The sequence below is a fragment of the Malurus melanocephalus genome, unplaced genomic scaffold (genome assembly GCF_030028575.1).
Source record: "Malurus melanocephalus ecotype Western Australia unplaced genomic scaffold, MMel_1.1 scaffold_224, whole genome shotgun sequence".
Lineage (NCBI taxonomy): Eukaryota > Metazoa > Chordata > Aves > Passeriformes > Maluridae > Malurus > Malurus melanocephalus.
The window spans coordinates 78,428-93,983 of NW_026623456.1; the positions used below are offsets into that span (position 1 = coordinate 78,428).

Here is a 15,556-nt window from a genome sequence, read left to right on the forward strand (position 1 = left end):
CCCCCCCTCTGGGGGGAAGATGATCCTTGCAATGTCACTACTGCTATGGGGGGAGGGGGGTCAAGGGGTGACTTTCCCTGCCTGTCCCTTCTCCACAGTAACGTAAGACCCCTCACACAGCTCAATTTGGGGGAGGTCCCCTATGTTTTGGTGTGCCATTTTGGGTGAGGTCCCCTATGTTTTGGTGTGCCATTTTGGGTCTGTGCCCCTTTCCCCCAGGGCTGACCTTGGCTGGGGGAAATGCAGCAATAAAGAATGGAACCTTGAAGCAATTTGAGGGTCTGGGCCCTGCAGCCCAGAGGTTCAGGCCTCTGCAGCCTGAAGGGGTGCAGGAAGGCAGGGCGAGAGCAGCCACCTCAACATGGGGTGTCCCCCCAGTACCCTATGACAGGTTTGGTCTCAGCACTGGTGCAGTCTCCTTACACTGGAAAGCCACTTTTCTGGGGGGAAAGGGGGGCCTAAACCAACCCCCCCACCTCCCAGCCAGCAGGAGGAAGCTTTTTCACCCCCCCATTAGAGTGTGGGGGCTTTGTGACCCTCAAGCTAGGGGATAGGCATTTTGCAACCCCACCCAGCTGGGATGTGGGGTGTCTGTGACCCCCTCAATTTGGATGCAAGGGTTTAATAAACCCCCAAGCTGAAGTGTGAGCACTTTGTGACCCCAGTTGGGGTGGGGGGCTTTATAGTTGGGGGTACTTTGTTAACCCATGAAAGTGGAGTGTGAGGGCTTTGTGACCCACATAACTGGGGTGCGGATACTTTGTGAACCTCCCGGTGAGATGTGGGGTCTCCGTAACTCCCCAACTGGGCTTCAGGTGCTTTATGACCCCCTCAGTTAAGGTGTAGAGTCTGTGAGCCCCCACAGACTCCCAAGGCCCCCTTCAAGCAGTTTTGGGGTGTGGAGGGGCAGCGTCCGGTAAATAACCCAACCCTCCCCCACTCCAAGTGGTTTCAGTGTATTTGCAATTTTTGGGGTCACACACTGCGGGAGTGGGTCACACAGCTGGGAGTGTCACACACAGTCGGGAGGTATCACACAGTGTGGTGCCATCACACACAGCCAGGGATATCAGACATGGGGMCCATCACACAGTTGGGGGTGTCACAGCCAGGGGCAGGGCACATACAGCCAAGGAGGTTCACATGGGGTGTGGGGGTTCACACAGATGGGGAGGGTCAGAACTGGGGTGTCACAGGGGGGAGTACAGGTTGAGGGAGTGACACAGCTGGAGGGAGGTCACAGCTTGGGGGGGTCACAGATGGGAGGGGTCAGAGCTGGCGGTGGGGAGTCACACAGTTGAGCAGGGAAGTTGTCACAGTCCCAGAAGCTGTCACACAGCTGGGGAGAGTTACAGGTGGGGAGGATCACGCATGGGAGGTTACACACGCAACCAAGGGGGACGCCTTTTAGGGGAGATGCTGGGGAGTCCCGGGGGAGGGGGCTGTAATTAAAGCCACAATAATTTATTGCGATTTAAGGCAACTCAATACAAACCTACACAGACACATGCAACATGGCAAGAGGGAACACAAAAAACACTGGGGGCCCCACTGGAATCAGCCCAGGAAATGGGGAGTGGGGGCAAGGTCTATGGATTTGGGAGGGGTGGTGGGGTGAGGAGGAATCATGCATCACCCTGGAGGGGCACTCCACATTTGTGGGAGGCTCCTGCACACCCCAGCTTTCTCCTCAGGAGGGTGAAGACTCCCTGTCCCTTATTGGGGGGGGTCAGGACTGTCCTGGATGGTATATGGGGGGGGAACCCATATCCCGTGGCCAAGGATGCTCAGTCAACACGATCCCAATCCCCCTCAGAACACCAAAAGCTGGTTTATGGGAGTGGTGGTGGAAACCTGGATGGGAGGGGACCCGAGGTTGTGGAGGGGAGGAGAGGAACCCCCATTTCCAGGTCCCTGGCAGACTCTGGCTGCCTTTGGCCTCTGGACAGAGGGTCCTGGGGTGGGATGAGGGGATYTGGTGTGTCAGGAGTGGGCAGTCAGGGTGGAGGGGTTTCAAGGGACATGGGAGGGACAGGGAGGGGTTTAATGCCCCGCGCCTTCATGTAAGAGAGGAGCTGATCAGGAATCTCCGCTAGGACCTCCCGTGCCAGACCTGCCATGCTCAGCCCTGCGCCAGGACCCCCTGACATGTAGTCACGGAATGGTACAAACTGGGGAGTCAGAGAGGGGTAGAGCGGTTGAGGGAGTCCAGGGCCGGGAAACCCCGCAAATTGTGTGTCCCCAACACAGCAGCTCCGGTGTCCCCTCCCCGTTCCTGATGTCCCAGTGTCTCCCACATCCAGGTACATCCTAAGACCCAGTGTCCCCCCATATCCTTGTACCCCCCCATGTCCCAATGTATTCCCACATCCCAGTGTTCCCCACTTCCCAGCACAGCCCTCTTCATGTCCCAAGGCACACACACATCCAAGTGCATCCCAAGCCCCAATGCCCCTCCATATCCCAGTACCTCCCATTTTCCACAGCCCCCACATCCCAGTGCCCACCTTTATTTCCCCATGTCCCACTGCTTCCCACATYCAGGTCCATCCCAGTATCCCAGCGCCCCCCTCATTCACCAGCACACCCTCCTCACGTGCCAGTGCCCCCTGCATCCAAATGCCCCCCTCATTTCCCAATACACACCCCCTTCATGTCCCAGTGCCCCCCTACATCAGGCACACCCATATGCCAGTGCCCCCTCTCATTGTCCCAAAGTTCCCCCATGTCTTAGTACACGCCCTCTTCATGTGCCAGTGCAAACCCAGATTCCCATACATGCCCCTCCATCTCCCAGTGCCCCCCACATGCTAGTGCCCCCCCATTTCCCAGTACCAACCCCCTTCATGCCAAAGTGTCCCCCATATCTTAATACACCCCATGTCCCACTGCACCCCTATTCCAAGGGACATCCCAAATCTCAGTGCACCCTCTTTTCCCAGTGAAGGCCCTCATCACCAGCACACCCCATGTTCCAGTGTCTCCTCCCATTTAGGTACATTCCAAACCCTAATGCATCCCTTTTCCCCTATGCATCCTTCCCATCTCCCAATGCACCTCATGTCCCAGCACATCCCACACATCCCAATCCCCCCCATTTCCAAGTAAAATTCCTTTCACATCCTAGCATCCCCTTCATGTCCCAGGGTCCCCAATATCCTAATACACTCCCATGTCCCAGTGCACCCTCATTCCGAGGTACATCCCTAATCCCAGTGCACCCTCTTTTCCCAGTGCACCCCAAAATCCCACTGCTGCCCCATGTCCCAGGCCACCTTATCATCCCTCCACATGGGTCCCACTCAGTGCATGCCAGGAGTGACAGGGCATCCCCCACCACCATACTTCTGGGTGGGCTGGGAGGGAATCCCCAAATTCCTCACTGGTGGATCTGGTACCTGGACAATGTCACGCTCAGCCACTTTCCCACGGGAAGAGATGCGGATGTCGTCCCCATCCAGCTCCACCATGGCTGAGAAGGGTGTGGGGAGCAGGTCAGCAGTATCCCAGTGCCCCCCACTCCAGGGTGGGATCCCATTATATTCCTCCCAACCCCACACCCAGAACCACCAAGCCCTCTCACTGGGGTATGCTGAGCCCATTCATGTCGTGACACATTCAACTCATAGCTCCAGTGGCCAAGGGACACCCCCGACCCCTCCAGCCTTCCCCTAGCTATGCCCAGCCCCCAAATCTTACCATCGAACTCGGCCTGGCCGACCCCCACAATGATGATGGACATGGGCAATTTGGCAGCCTGAAGGATATCCACAAAATTTAATGATGCTGCCACCAAATGAGCCCTGCTCCCCACCCAGCACCCAGGGTATCAAATGAGCTCCGCTCCCCACCCAGCACTCAGGGTAGCCAACACCCTTCCCCCAAGGATTCTAGTCCCTCATCACTCCCATATCATACCCACCCCTCCCAGGGGTGCCAGCCCTCCTTACCACCCCATCACCCAAAGACTCCCAGACCCACCACCTTCCTCAACCCCTCGGCATCCAGGTGTCCAAACTCACCACCCGGCACTCAGGTGTCCCGCCACCCCCCACAAAGGATTCCAGTCCCTCACCACCCCCCATCACCCAAGGGTCTCAGACCCATGCCCCCACTGGCACTGGGGGGTCCCAGGAACTTCCCAGACCCCTTGCAGCACCCAGGGATCCCAGACACCCCTATCCCCCCAACCCTGGGGGTCCAGCCCCTACTGAACCCACCTCTGAAGAGTCCCAGTCCCTCCTCACTGCCTCTGGTACCCAGGGGTCCACAACCCCCCAGCACCCAGAGCTCTCAGCCTCTTCCCCACCCCTCTAGCAAGCAGGAGTCCCAACCTACCCCCTCCCTCTCAGCTTCAGGGTCCCAGCTCCTCCTCACCCACCCTAAGGGTCCTAGCCACCCCCAACCCCTCAGAACCCAGGGGGTCCAAGCCCCTTCCCACCCCCCACCCTCTCAGGGTTCCAGCCCCTCCTCAACACCCCAACACCCAGGGGTCCCCAACCCTTTCTACCCCCGCAAAGGGTCCCAATCCCTCCCTACTTCCCCCATCACCCAAGGGTCCCAGCTCCTTCCCCAGCACCCAGGGGTCCCATCACCTGCCCCAGTACCACCAAGGGCGTCTCACGTTGACAATGGCCTCCTTGGTCTGGGCCATGTCGGAGATTACACCATCGGTGATGATGAGAAGGACAAAGTACTGGGACCCATCCAGCACCGTGGCTGCCGAGCTGAGGGGACCCTGCGTGACGCCGGGGGGGCACAGAGACCCCACCCCACAGCACAGGGCCCCTCTTACCGGGCAACATGGTTGACGACGGGGGCAAAGTTGGTGGGGCCGTAGAGCTGGACACGGCGCAGGCTGCGCTGATACGCCTCCAGCACCCCCGCAATGCCACRGCACGCCGGGTTTGATGCATCCCCATTCTGCCACAAGGCCACCGGGACCACGTTGACAACATGGCCCCCACCCATGGACAGGGTGACACCACAGACCCCACCCACAGACAAGGATGGCATTGCCATGGATCCCAAATGCTAGCAAGGATGATCCCACCATGTCCACAATGTGGTAATGTGGGAGACACCACCAGGATCCCAATCCAGTGACAAGGGTGACACTGTCATGGCCCCAACCTGGTGAGAAGGACAATGCCACCACACCCCCAATCCAGTGACAAAATGATACTACCATGTCCCCAACACAGTAAGAACTAGTGACAAGGACAACAATATGTGCCTAGGGCAGTGACAAATGGTGAGGAGGATGATGCTACTATATCCCCAGCCCTGTGACAAGAATGATACCACCATGTCCCAAATAATGTGACAAGGATGACACTGCCATGGCCTCAAACCAGTAACCAAGTGATGATGCCACTATGTCCCCAGCCTAAGGATAAGGATGACACCACCACATCCCCAATCCAGATCCAACCCAAACACTCTATGTACCCAGCTTGGTGACCACTATAACCCCAAACTGGTGACAAAGACAACACCCCATCCCCAGCTTGGTGACAAGATGATTCCACCACGTCCCCAACCTAGTGACAAAGACAACACCATGCCCCTCCCTAATCTGGTGACAAAGATGACACCACTATGGTCCTAAAACATGACGAGGATGACATCACCATGATCCCAACCCAAGGAAAAGGATAATACCTCTGTATCCCAAATAATGTGACAAAATGATCCCACCATGTCCCCAATTGGTTGACAAGGACACCACCCTTTATCTGCAGTCCTATGCCACCTTGGCCTCTCACCAGTGGGAACTCGTGGGACACGTGCCCATCCGGGGGGACCTTGGCACCAAAGCCAAGGGCTGGGAACATCTTGTCGCTGTCGTAGTCCTGGATGATGTCCCCCACGGCCCGCAGTGCCAGGCTGTAGGCATTCAGCTGGAAGGGGCTCAGGTAGTGCAGGGACGTGGGCTGCGAGGGGTTCCCTGCATGGGCACGGGGCTCAGCATCCTCAGCACCCCCACAGCCCCACCATCATCCTCATAATCCCCCCAGCATCCCCAAAACACCTCCAGCATCCCCCCAACCATGGCACCACCCCATGACAGCACTACGGCCCCAACCTAGTGGCAAGGGTGATGTCATCTTGTCCCCAACAGCACCACCATGACCCAAACCTGATGACAAGGATGACACCATCTCCCCAACTTGATCCCACCATGTCCCCAACCCAGTGACAAGGGTGACACAACCATATTCCCAGCTTGGTGACAAGGATGATGCCTCCACATCCCCAACTTAGTGACAGCTGGCGACAAGTATGACACCACTGTAGTACCAACACAGCGACAAAAATAACACTGTCATGGTCCCAAACCCACACCAAGGACAATGGCATCATGACCCCAACCTAGTGACAACAGAGACATGACCATGTCCCCAACAGAGTGACAAAGACAACACCACCATGTCCCCAATCTGGTGACAAGGATGACACCACCATGACACCAAACTGGTTACGACTGCCCCAAATAAATTGCCCTGGGGGGACACAGCCCCCACTCACCATTGGATGCTGTGAAGTCGATGGCCACTGTGAAGTTGAGTTGGGTCCTGGGGGGCAAAGTGGTCTCAGGTGACACAGGGGGTTTGTGGTGGGGACATCCTTGGGGCCACAGGTGGACTGAGTGCACCCATCCTCCAATTCAGAGCAACCCAAGTGTCCCTGCATTGAGGTGTCACCATGCTGCACCCAAGGAAGAGGCAGGGCATGCTGGGGACCGCAAAGAGAGTAGTTGGGGGTGCCAGGGAGAAGGCACTCCCAAGGGAGAAGCTGTGGGTGCTGCAGACCCTCAAAGGACCAATTTGGGGTGCTAGGGAGCCCCTGACCATGAAGGAGCATCTGGATGGGGGTGCTGAGGATTCCCGATGGAGAAGATGGAGATGGTGGGGACCCTCTTCCCATAAAGGAGCAGCTGTGGGTGTTGGGGATACCAAAGGGAGCTGCTGGACTTCCAAAAGGAGCAATTGTGGGTTCTGGGGACTATCAGTGGAGCAACTGTGGGTAATGGGGACCCCTTGCCCCCAAAGAGGCATCTGGATAGGGATGCTGAGACCCCCAATGGAGAAGTTAGGTGTGYTGGGGTCCCCCAGTGGAGCAGCTGTGGGTGTTGGAGACTCCACAGTGAGGAACTGGGATAGCAGAGATCTCCCTCCCCATCCCTGAGGGAGCAACAGTGGGTACTGGGGATCTTCAAGGAAGGAGATGCGGGTTCTGGAGAACCTGTGCCCATGAGGGAGTGGTGGGAGGCATTGGGGACTCTCAAAGGATCACGTGGGGGTTCTGGTGATTTTCTGCCCTTGAGGCAGCAGCTCAGGGTGCTCGGTACTCCCAAGAGACAGCTAGAGGTATTGGGGACCCTCAAAGGTCCAGCTGGGGGTGCTGGGGACCCCTTGCTCACCCGCCCTTGATGTAGTCCAGGAAGGTGTGCTCGGCCTCCACAGTGAAGGACAGCAGTGTCACCTGTGCGGACATGGTGATCAGGCTGGGGAAGTGCCCACACCCTCTGTGTCCTTCCCAGCCCCACAGCCCCATCCTCACCGTCCCTGAGTTGAGGTACTTCTTCTTCTTCATCTTCTTCCGGGGGTTCACCACCTGYGGGGATAGGAGGGGAGGGAAGGGGGGCTGCTCCTCACAGGGACAGAAGGATGGGGGGTGTCACATCCTGGGGAACAGGGAGGCATGAAATAGGGTTGGCGGAGGCAGAGGTCAGAGCACTGTACTCGAGGAGCACTTGGTGGGCTGTGACACCCAGGGGTGCATGGGGGCACCCTGGGAACTCTAGTGCAGCTGGAGATCCATGGTGGGCAGGGGACCCTCAAGGGAGCAGCTGTGGGTGCAGCGTGCCAGGGTGAAGCATGGGGACCATGACACCCCAGGGGTGCAGTGTGGGAACCCCAACACCCTGAGGTGCAGCACAGGAATCCTGGGGACTGTAAACCTCTATGGGCACCACAACACCTCAGAGTGCAGGAAGAGGACCCTCGAGTGTTTGACATGCCAGCGTGCATTGCTGGGAGAGACCCTGGGGACCATAACATCCCAGGATTGCATCACGGGGACCCTGGGGTACATAGCACCCACACAGGGACCCTAAATCCCAGAGGTGCAGCACAAGGACCATGATACCCAGGGATGCAGCACAGGGACCCTGATGACTAGAACAGCTGGGGGCATGGCAGTGGGACTGTGACCCCCACAGGGGGTGCAGTACTCCCCTGCCCATGTATCCATCTCCTCACCTCATACACRTTGAAGCAGCTCTGACCCCGTGCCAGTTCCCGGTAGCTGGTGGTGAACTCCCCTATGAAGTCGTGGCTGCAAGGCCGGGGGGTCTCCATCAGTCGGGTTAGGRAGGCTCCCATTAGCTGGGAGGGCTCCCATCACTCAGGGATGTGGGGATGGGGCATTTCCCATCGCCCAGGAGGTTTCATATCAGCCAGAGAGCACCAAATAGCCGGGAGGATTCCCATCACCGAGGAGTCCCTGTAATCCGGGGGCTGCAGGGCCAGGGTGTGGGGGGTCCCCAGGACCACACCCAGCTCACCTGCCATCACGGTCCCAGTCGTATACCTCCACCTTGATGGCTCTGCAAGGCAGGGGTGGGGGTGTCACCAACATCCCCTGACACCCCCAAATCCTATCCGCCCCCTCCCCTGGAGATCCATCACACACAATCCCCCCTCCTCCCTGTGGGATTTGTTTTGACGCCTCTGGGCTTTCTCCTCCTTCCTCCTCCTCCTTGGTGGGATATTTTTATCCATCGTTGCCACAGCAACATCCAACACAGGGCCCAAGCGGCATGAGGAGCTGTTTGCCAGGACAGCAGCTGATGACACTGGCTTGGGGAAGGGGGGATGGCTTGGTGACAGTGATGATGTCCATTGCGAAGATGGGTAAACTGAGGCAAAAGCAGGTAACACCAGGGATGTGGGTAATGCTGGTACCACAGAGATGGGGGAAGGGGTTCTGGGGGTCTTGGGTGGCCACAGAGATGGGGTAAGGGGGTCTCAGGGGGCCACAAGAGGGTGGAAGGGCTCCAGAGGGTTCTGAGGTACCACAGAGATGAGGAAGGAGGTGCAGGGGATCTTTGGGACCACAGAGATAGGGGAAAGGGGGTAAAGAAGGTCCTGGGGTACCACAGACACAGGGGAAGGGATTTGGGGGGCCACAGAGACAGGGGAAGGGGGTCCTAGGGTACCATGGACATGGAGTGAGGGGAGTGCTGGGGGTCCAGAAGTACCACAGAGATGGGGAGAAGAGGCTTCAGGGGACCCCACAGGACCATGGAGATGGGAGTAAGGGGTGGAGGGGGTCTTTGGGGCCTACAGAGATGGGGATATGGGGTGCAGGGGTTCCCGGAGGACCCGAGAGATGGAGGAAAGCAGAAAAATGTAATCCTGGGGGCCCAAAGAGATGAGGGGAGAGGGGGAAAGGGGTCCTGGAAGACCACAGAGACAGGGGAAGGGGCTGCAGGGGGTCCTGGGCCACCAGGTGTTTCAGAGGAAGGGGGTTCAGGCGGTCTCAGAAGACCACAGAGATGGAAGTGCAAGGGTCCCTGGGCATGGCAGAGTTGGGGTAAGGGGGTTCAGGAGTTCTAGTGGATCCTACAGGTGGGGGCAAGAAGGGTAAGGAGGTCTTTGGGGCCAAAGAGGGGGTGAAGGGGGTCCCAGTACCCCAGTGCTCACCGGTCATGATCCCCATTGCAGAGGGCACGCACCGGAATGGCAAAAGCTGCCCAGATAGGGTTCAGGGTGTTCCGCACCACCTCCGTCTTGTGGCAGATGGTGAAACTGGGGGCAGGACAAGCGGGGAGCAAGGGGATCACTCCCCAATCCCAACACCCCACAACCCGTCACCACCACAGTGCAATGAGGATTTGTGGACAACCCCCCCCAATGCCAGTCTACGGGGACGTTGGGCTGTCCTGTCCTGGGACTGAGCCCTCTCGTGGGGTGTAGGGTCACTGTGGTTTTGAGGGGTGCTTGCTCACGTCCCGTCCTCGTTGCTGCGGTAGAAGACCATGAAGGGATCAGATTTTCCAAAGAAATCCTTCTTATCCAGCTTGTTGGCACAGAACTGGAGTGTGGCCACGTCCTGGTGGGTGGGATTGGTGGGTAACACTCACCCTGCCACCCCCTGAGGAGTGGGATCCTGCAGGGGCGGCTGCTCCATTAGGGAAGGAGGGATCCAGGACAGGGGGGATAGATACACTGTGGGGATAGTCAGCCCTCACCCACATCTTTGGGGTGCGGGCTGATGTGTCTCAGCCACCCCCGATATTGGAGGGTCCCCAAGATATCTCCTCCTGTCGTCCCCCCCACCACCATGGCTCACCCGGCAGTTTCCCAACTCTTCAGCGAGGACGATGATGGTGCCACACTTCTTCCCCGGAATACCACTGTCAGGATGGGATGTGAGCATGGGAAGGGCACCCATGGTGTCCTGGGGGTGTCTCTCACGCACTGAGCACCCCAAAACTTACCCATTGGAGGTGGCCGGGGCAGGTCTCCTGCCCCGGGGCTGCATAATGGCTGTCCCCATCCTGCAGGAACACGTGCTGAAGGGTGATGGAGGGCACCCCCGCCCAAGAAAAAGCCCCTCCCTTATAAGAAAAGTAACTCTCCAAAAAAAAAAAAACCAGCCCCCTTCAAATTCTAGCACCTTAAAACAAAGCTGATCCTCCCGTCAAAAATGCCAGTGCCCAAAAGACATTCAGCCCCCCAAAAAGTCACTTCCCAAAAAACAAACTGCCCCCCCCATAAAGCCAAGCCCCAAAATCATCAGATCCCTCCAAAAGTCAGATGCCCTCCCCAAAACCACATTCCCTCCAAAAGCCACTACCCCAAGAAAAAGCCAGACTCCTCAAACCCCACCAAAAAGCCAGACCCCAAAAAATGCCTTTCCTCCCAAAAGCCCGCCCCCCAAAATGCCACTGTCGGCTCTGGGGTCTGGGTCCATCCTGGAAACACAGAAAGAGACCTGGGGGTACATGGGAACACTGGGGCCACAGGGGTCATTTTAGGGGCTTCTCCAGGGAGACACTGGGGCTGGGGGGATCATGTCAGGGGCTTCTCTGGAGAAGACATGCGGACACTGGGGCTAGGGGGCTCAGGATTTTCTCTAGGAGGAACATGGACACACTGGGGGCACTGGACACACTGAGGCACAAGAATGGCTCTCATCAGGGACTTCACTGAGGTGGGACATGGGCACCAGGGGGCACTGGGGACATAGAGACACAGTCTCTCTGCCTGGGGGCACAGGTGGGGCTCACGTCAGGGGCTTCTCCAGGCGGCTGCCAGCTGAGCCCACAATCTCCCCCAGGGTGCAGAATGCCTGGCCCAGGAAATCCTACAGGATCAGGGACACCGCATGTCACCAGGAGGATGCCCATCCCAAGAAGGCCAGGGGACCAGGGCTGATCCTGAACTTACATGCTTGGAGAGGTCAGGGCTCTTGGAGTCCACATCATACCTGGGGACAGAGGGTTAATGTGGGTGTGGAATAGAAGGGGGGGCCTTGGGTGGGACAGRGATGGAGACAGGGATGGGATGGGAGGGGAATAGGGAGGAGCAGGGATGGGATGAGACAGGGATGGCACACAAATAGGGATGGATTAGGTGTGGTGACGGGATGGGATGGGGATAAGTAGAAGATGGGATAGAGAAAAGAATAGGGATAGGATGGGACAAGGGTGGTACAGGGACAGGATGAGATGGGGAAACGATGAAATGGACAGGGATGAGACGTGTACAGGGACAGAATGGGGAGTGGACAGAATAAGGATGAGGGTGGGACGGGACAAGGAAGGGACAGGGATGTAAACAAGGGTGGCAATGGTCCAGGAATGGGGACAGAACAGGGATGGGACCAAGGACACTGGAAGGCTGTGACAGGGTGGCCAGGGGGTAATCCTGGGGGAGAGGGGGGGGTGACACTGGGGTCACTCACAGGTCAAAGCGCAGGTTCTGCCGCTCCTCAAAGTAATAATCAAGGACAAACTTGCGCAGGAAGTCAGGATTCAGGGAGTTGTCAATGACCTCGGTCCGGCCAAACTGGAGGACGTGGGGACAGTGGAGATAATGGGATGACAGTACGACAGGGACATGGAGACATGAGGATGTGGTGATGTGGGCACAGGGGTATGTGGACATGGAGATAAGAGACATGGGAGCTTTGGGATGGGGACTTGGGGACATAAGAACACTGGGATATGTGAACACAGGACACAGCAAAACGGGGGCATTGGAATGAAGGTGGGAACATGGGGATGGGGGCAGTGGGACATGGGGATGTGGACATGGGGACACAGGGACACGAGAACACGTGGACATTGGGTTCGGGACAGGGGACACGTGCGTGTGGAGGAGGTGGGGCAAGGGCAGGCAGCCAGCCCAGGCCAGGGCACACGTGGGGACATGTAGGGGACAGAGGCGGGCAGGGGTGGGGCGGACCCAGGTGCCGCTTTGTGCCGCGGGGGCGCCCCTCCCTCTGCCCCACCCCCTGCTTATTATCCCGCAATTAACACCCCGTTAATTACATGGAGGCGGAGCCTGGATGCATGCCAACATCTGATTTGCTGGCTGCCTGGCACCCCGACAGGCTCCCCAGATGGCCAGGGCACTGGTTAGGTTATCACTGCAGGCACTGATTGCTGTCCCGTGCAGCCCGGGGTGCTCATTATCCAGGTGCTGCACCCTGAGACACTGCTCACTGCTCATTGGCCAACCACAACACTGCACCCCAACACAACTGGCACTCCAACACACTGATTGGCCAGTTGGCCAACCCCCCCCCCCCAACATGCTCATTGGTCAGCCCCCCAACATGCTGATTGGCCAGAATTTGACCTGCTGATTGGTCACCTGCCCAGCACCCCAACACCCTGATTGGCCAGCTGGCCATCACCCCAACATGCTGATAGGCCAGAACCTTACATGCTGCTTGGCTGGCTAGCTGAACCTGACATGCTGATTGGCCATCTGGTTGGCATACATACATGCTGATTGGTCATTGCCCCAACATGCTGATGATTGGCTGGCCAGCCAACACCCCAACATCCTGATTGGCAGGCTTAGTGCACCCCATCATGCCAATTGGCCAGAAGACCACAGCCCAACATGCTGATTGGCTGCCCCCCACCAATCGGGTCACTCACCTCTTGCCATTGCTGGCTGCCAGGGCGCTGTATGTACAGCACACAGACTGCGGAGGGAGGGGTCAGGGGGACCAGGCACTCCTAGAGACTCCCAAAACCCCCCAGAGGCTACCCAAGATCCCCCAGAGACCTCCAAAACCCCCAAAGACCACCCCAAACCCCCAGAGCTCCCAACATTCTACAGAGCTCCCAACACCCCCAAAATCTCATAGAACCCCAACACTCCTAAGAGACCCCAAAAAACCCCTAGAGACCACATCACTCCCCAAAAACAGTGACGCTCACAGAGGCCCTCCAAAACCCTCAGATAMCACTAAAATATCTCAGAGACACCCCCAACCTCCCCACAGACCCCCAACACCCCCAGAGATCCAACCAACTCCAGAGCCCAAAACACCCTCTAGAGACCCCAAAACTCCCAGAAACCCCCAAGCYCCCTTGAGACTCCCCAAAGCAACTAAGAGCCAAAACAGCCCCAGAAACCCTAAAACATACCCCATCCCCTCTGCCCCACTCACGTGGGTCCGACTTGGAGAAGGTGTCCTTGTCCAGGAGCTGCCTGTGGGGGCAGGAGGGACCGAGTGTGAGAGTGTGAGTGCTATGTGTGAGTGTCATCATCTGTCTGTTTCCGTGACTGCGTGTACCCCTTACTTGGTCAGATGTGCCCAGATGCTGGGGTGCACAGCCAYGTGTTGGGCTGTGCCCAGTGTGTAACAGGCTGTGTGGCCCAGGACATGGATTGGACTGCAAAGCATGACTGACACACGTTGGGATGCCATGCTCTGGGGAGTTCAACCATGAGTCAGGGTGCACAGCAGGGTGTGAGCACAGCCAGGTGTTGGTGAACATGCCTGTGTGTTGGGGTGCACTGCCAGATGTGCCCCACAACACACATTGGGGTGCACAGCATGACACATGTTACGGTGCCATGTGTCAAGGGCACAACTGTCAGGACACCAAAGCAGGACCCCAGACTGAAGAGAGGGCCCAGTGGCTGCATGGTGGGCAAGGGGTATAGGGAGTGCAGGGGATACAGGGGTCCAACCTGACCACCCTGCACCTCCAGAATCCCCCAAACCTGATCCCCCTGCATGCACAGTCCCAGAGATACCCCACTGCCCCCCTGTGTCCCCCCCTCCCCTCAGTGCCCCCCACCCACAGCATCCTTGGCTCACCAGTGGCCCTCTGTCCCCATACCCCCTGGGCTCCCAATGCTCCCCAATGCCTCCTAGCACATTCCAGTGTCTCCCAGTGAAACCCAGTGCCTCCCTGTGCCTCCCATTCCCTACAACGCTGACTGCTCCCCATTCCCCAGCGTTTCCCAGTGCCTTCCAAGGCATCTGTGCATTCCAATACATCCCAGCAATTTACTCCACCAACTGCTCCCACTCTCCGGTGCATTCCAGTGCCTCCCAGGGGATCACAGTGCATTACAGTGCACCTCAGCACCCTTGGACGTCAGCTGTAGCCGCACTCGTGTCTCCCAATGCCTCCAGTGCATCTCGTTGCGTTCCCGTGCAACCCAGTGCCCTACTCGCCAATGCTTCCCTGTGTATCCCAGGGGATTTCAATGCCTCGTGGTGCAACCCAGCACCCTCCAGCCCCGGCTGCTCCCGCTCCCCACTGCCTCCAGCGTCTCCCTGTGCCCGGTGCCGGCTTCCGCCGCGGCTTCGCTACCTGCAAGACACCGTGAGCTCCACGCGGGTGGCCGGGACGGGGCCAGAGCCGGTCCCCGGTTCCGGGGTGCCCAGACCCGCCATGCCTCGGACTCCGCCGCTGCCCCGACCCCGGCACCGGCACCGCGATCGCGATCGGCTCCGCCCCGGCACCGCCCTTGGCACCGCCCCGGGCTCCCGGCGCCTGCCCTGGCCCCGGCCCCTCATCGAGAGACTGCCCCGGAGTCTTTTTCGGGACCGCCCGCAGGGAGGCGGGGACCACCTTTGTCACCGCCCGGGGCTCCCGGCCCCGGCTCTGCAACGCGTGACTGCCCCGGAGTCTTCTTCGGGACCGCCAGCGGGGAGACCGAGACAGCCTCGGCACCGCCTCCGGGATCGCCCCCGGGGCTGTCTCTCTTTTCCCGGTTCGCCCTTGGCACCGCCACCGCAGGACCCCCGGTTCTGTCCCCGAGATCGCCCCAAAATTTTCGGGATCACCTCTAGATTCCTGAGATCTACCCTCGCACCATCTCCGGGCCTGTTTCCAAATCTCCGGTACCTCCCGGACCCGCGGGACGGCCCCGGTTCCGCCTCGAAATCACCCCCAGATCCCCGGGACTGCCTCCCGCATCATCCCCAGAACCGCCTCCAGAGCCCGGTTCTCCCCGCCAGCCCGGTACTGTCCCCGGGATACCACCCCCGCCCTAGATTCCCC

At 58.6% G+C, this 15,556-nt stretch overlaps 1 protein-coding gene across 9 annotated transcripts; it reads right to left on the reverse strand.

The window, feature by feature from the left end:
• Positions 1 to 937: 937 nt before the first annotated feature.
• On the reverse strand, positions 938 to 14,994 carry LOC130578346 (copine-5-like). 9 transcript variants are annotated; one of them, XM_057374355.1, is made up of 21 exons: positions 14,864 to 14,994; positions 13,705 to 13,745; positions 13,187 to 13,233; positions 11,980 to 12,083; positions 11,463 to 11,502; positions 11,303 to 11,379; positions 10,511 to 10,570; positions 10,363 to 10,426; positions 10,019 to 10,122; positions 9,714 to 9,818; positions 8,573 to 8,614; positions 8,268 to 8,343; positions 7,567 to 7,620; positions 7,427 to 7,488; positions 6,532 to 6,578; positions 5,769 to 5,950; positions 4,796 to 4,923; positions 4,625 to 4,727; positions 3,700 to 3,757; positions 3,399 to 3,472; positions 939 to 2,171 (listed from the first exon to the last, which is right to left on the reverse strand). In XM_057374355.1, the coding sequence occupies exons 1-21, from the start codon at positions 14,944 to 14,946 to the stop codon at positions 1,998 to 2,000; spliced, it is 1,725 nt and encodes a 574-aa protein (XP_057230338.1). In that variant the 5' UTR covers positions 14,947 to 14,994; the 3' UTR covers positions 939 to 1,997. The 9 variants fall into 9 exon arrangements, with proteins under 9 accessions (XP_057230336.1, XP_057230338.1, XP_057230341.1 ...); XM_057374353.1 differs by having other exon boundaries at positions 938 to 2,171; positions 4,625 to 4,923; positions 5,769 to 5,936; XM_057374358.1 differs by lacking the exons at positions 11,303 to 11,379; positions 13,187 to 13,233 and having other exon boundaries at positions 4,625 to 4,923; positions 5,769 to 5,936; positions 14,864 to 14,879.
• Between the last annotated feature and the right edge of the window lie 562 nt (positions 14,995 to 15,556).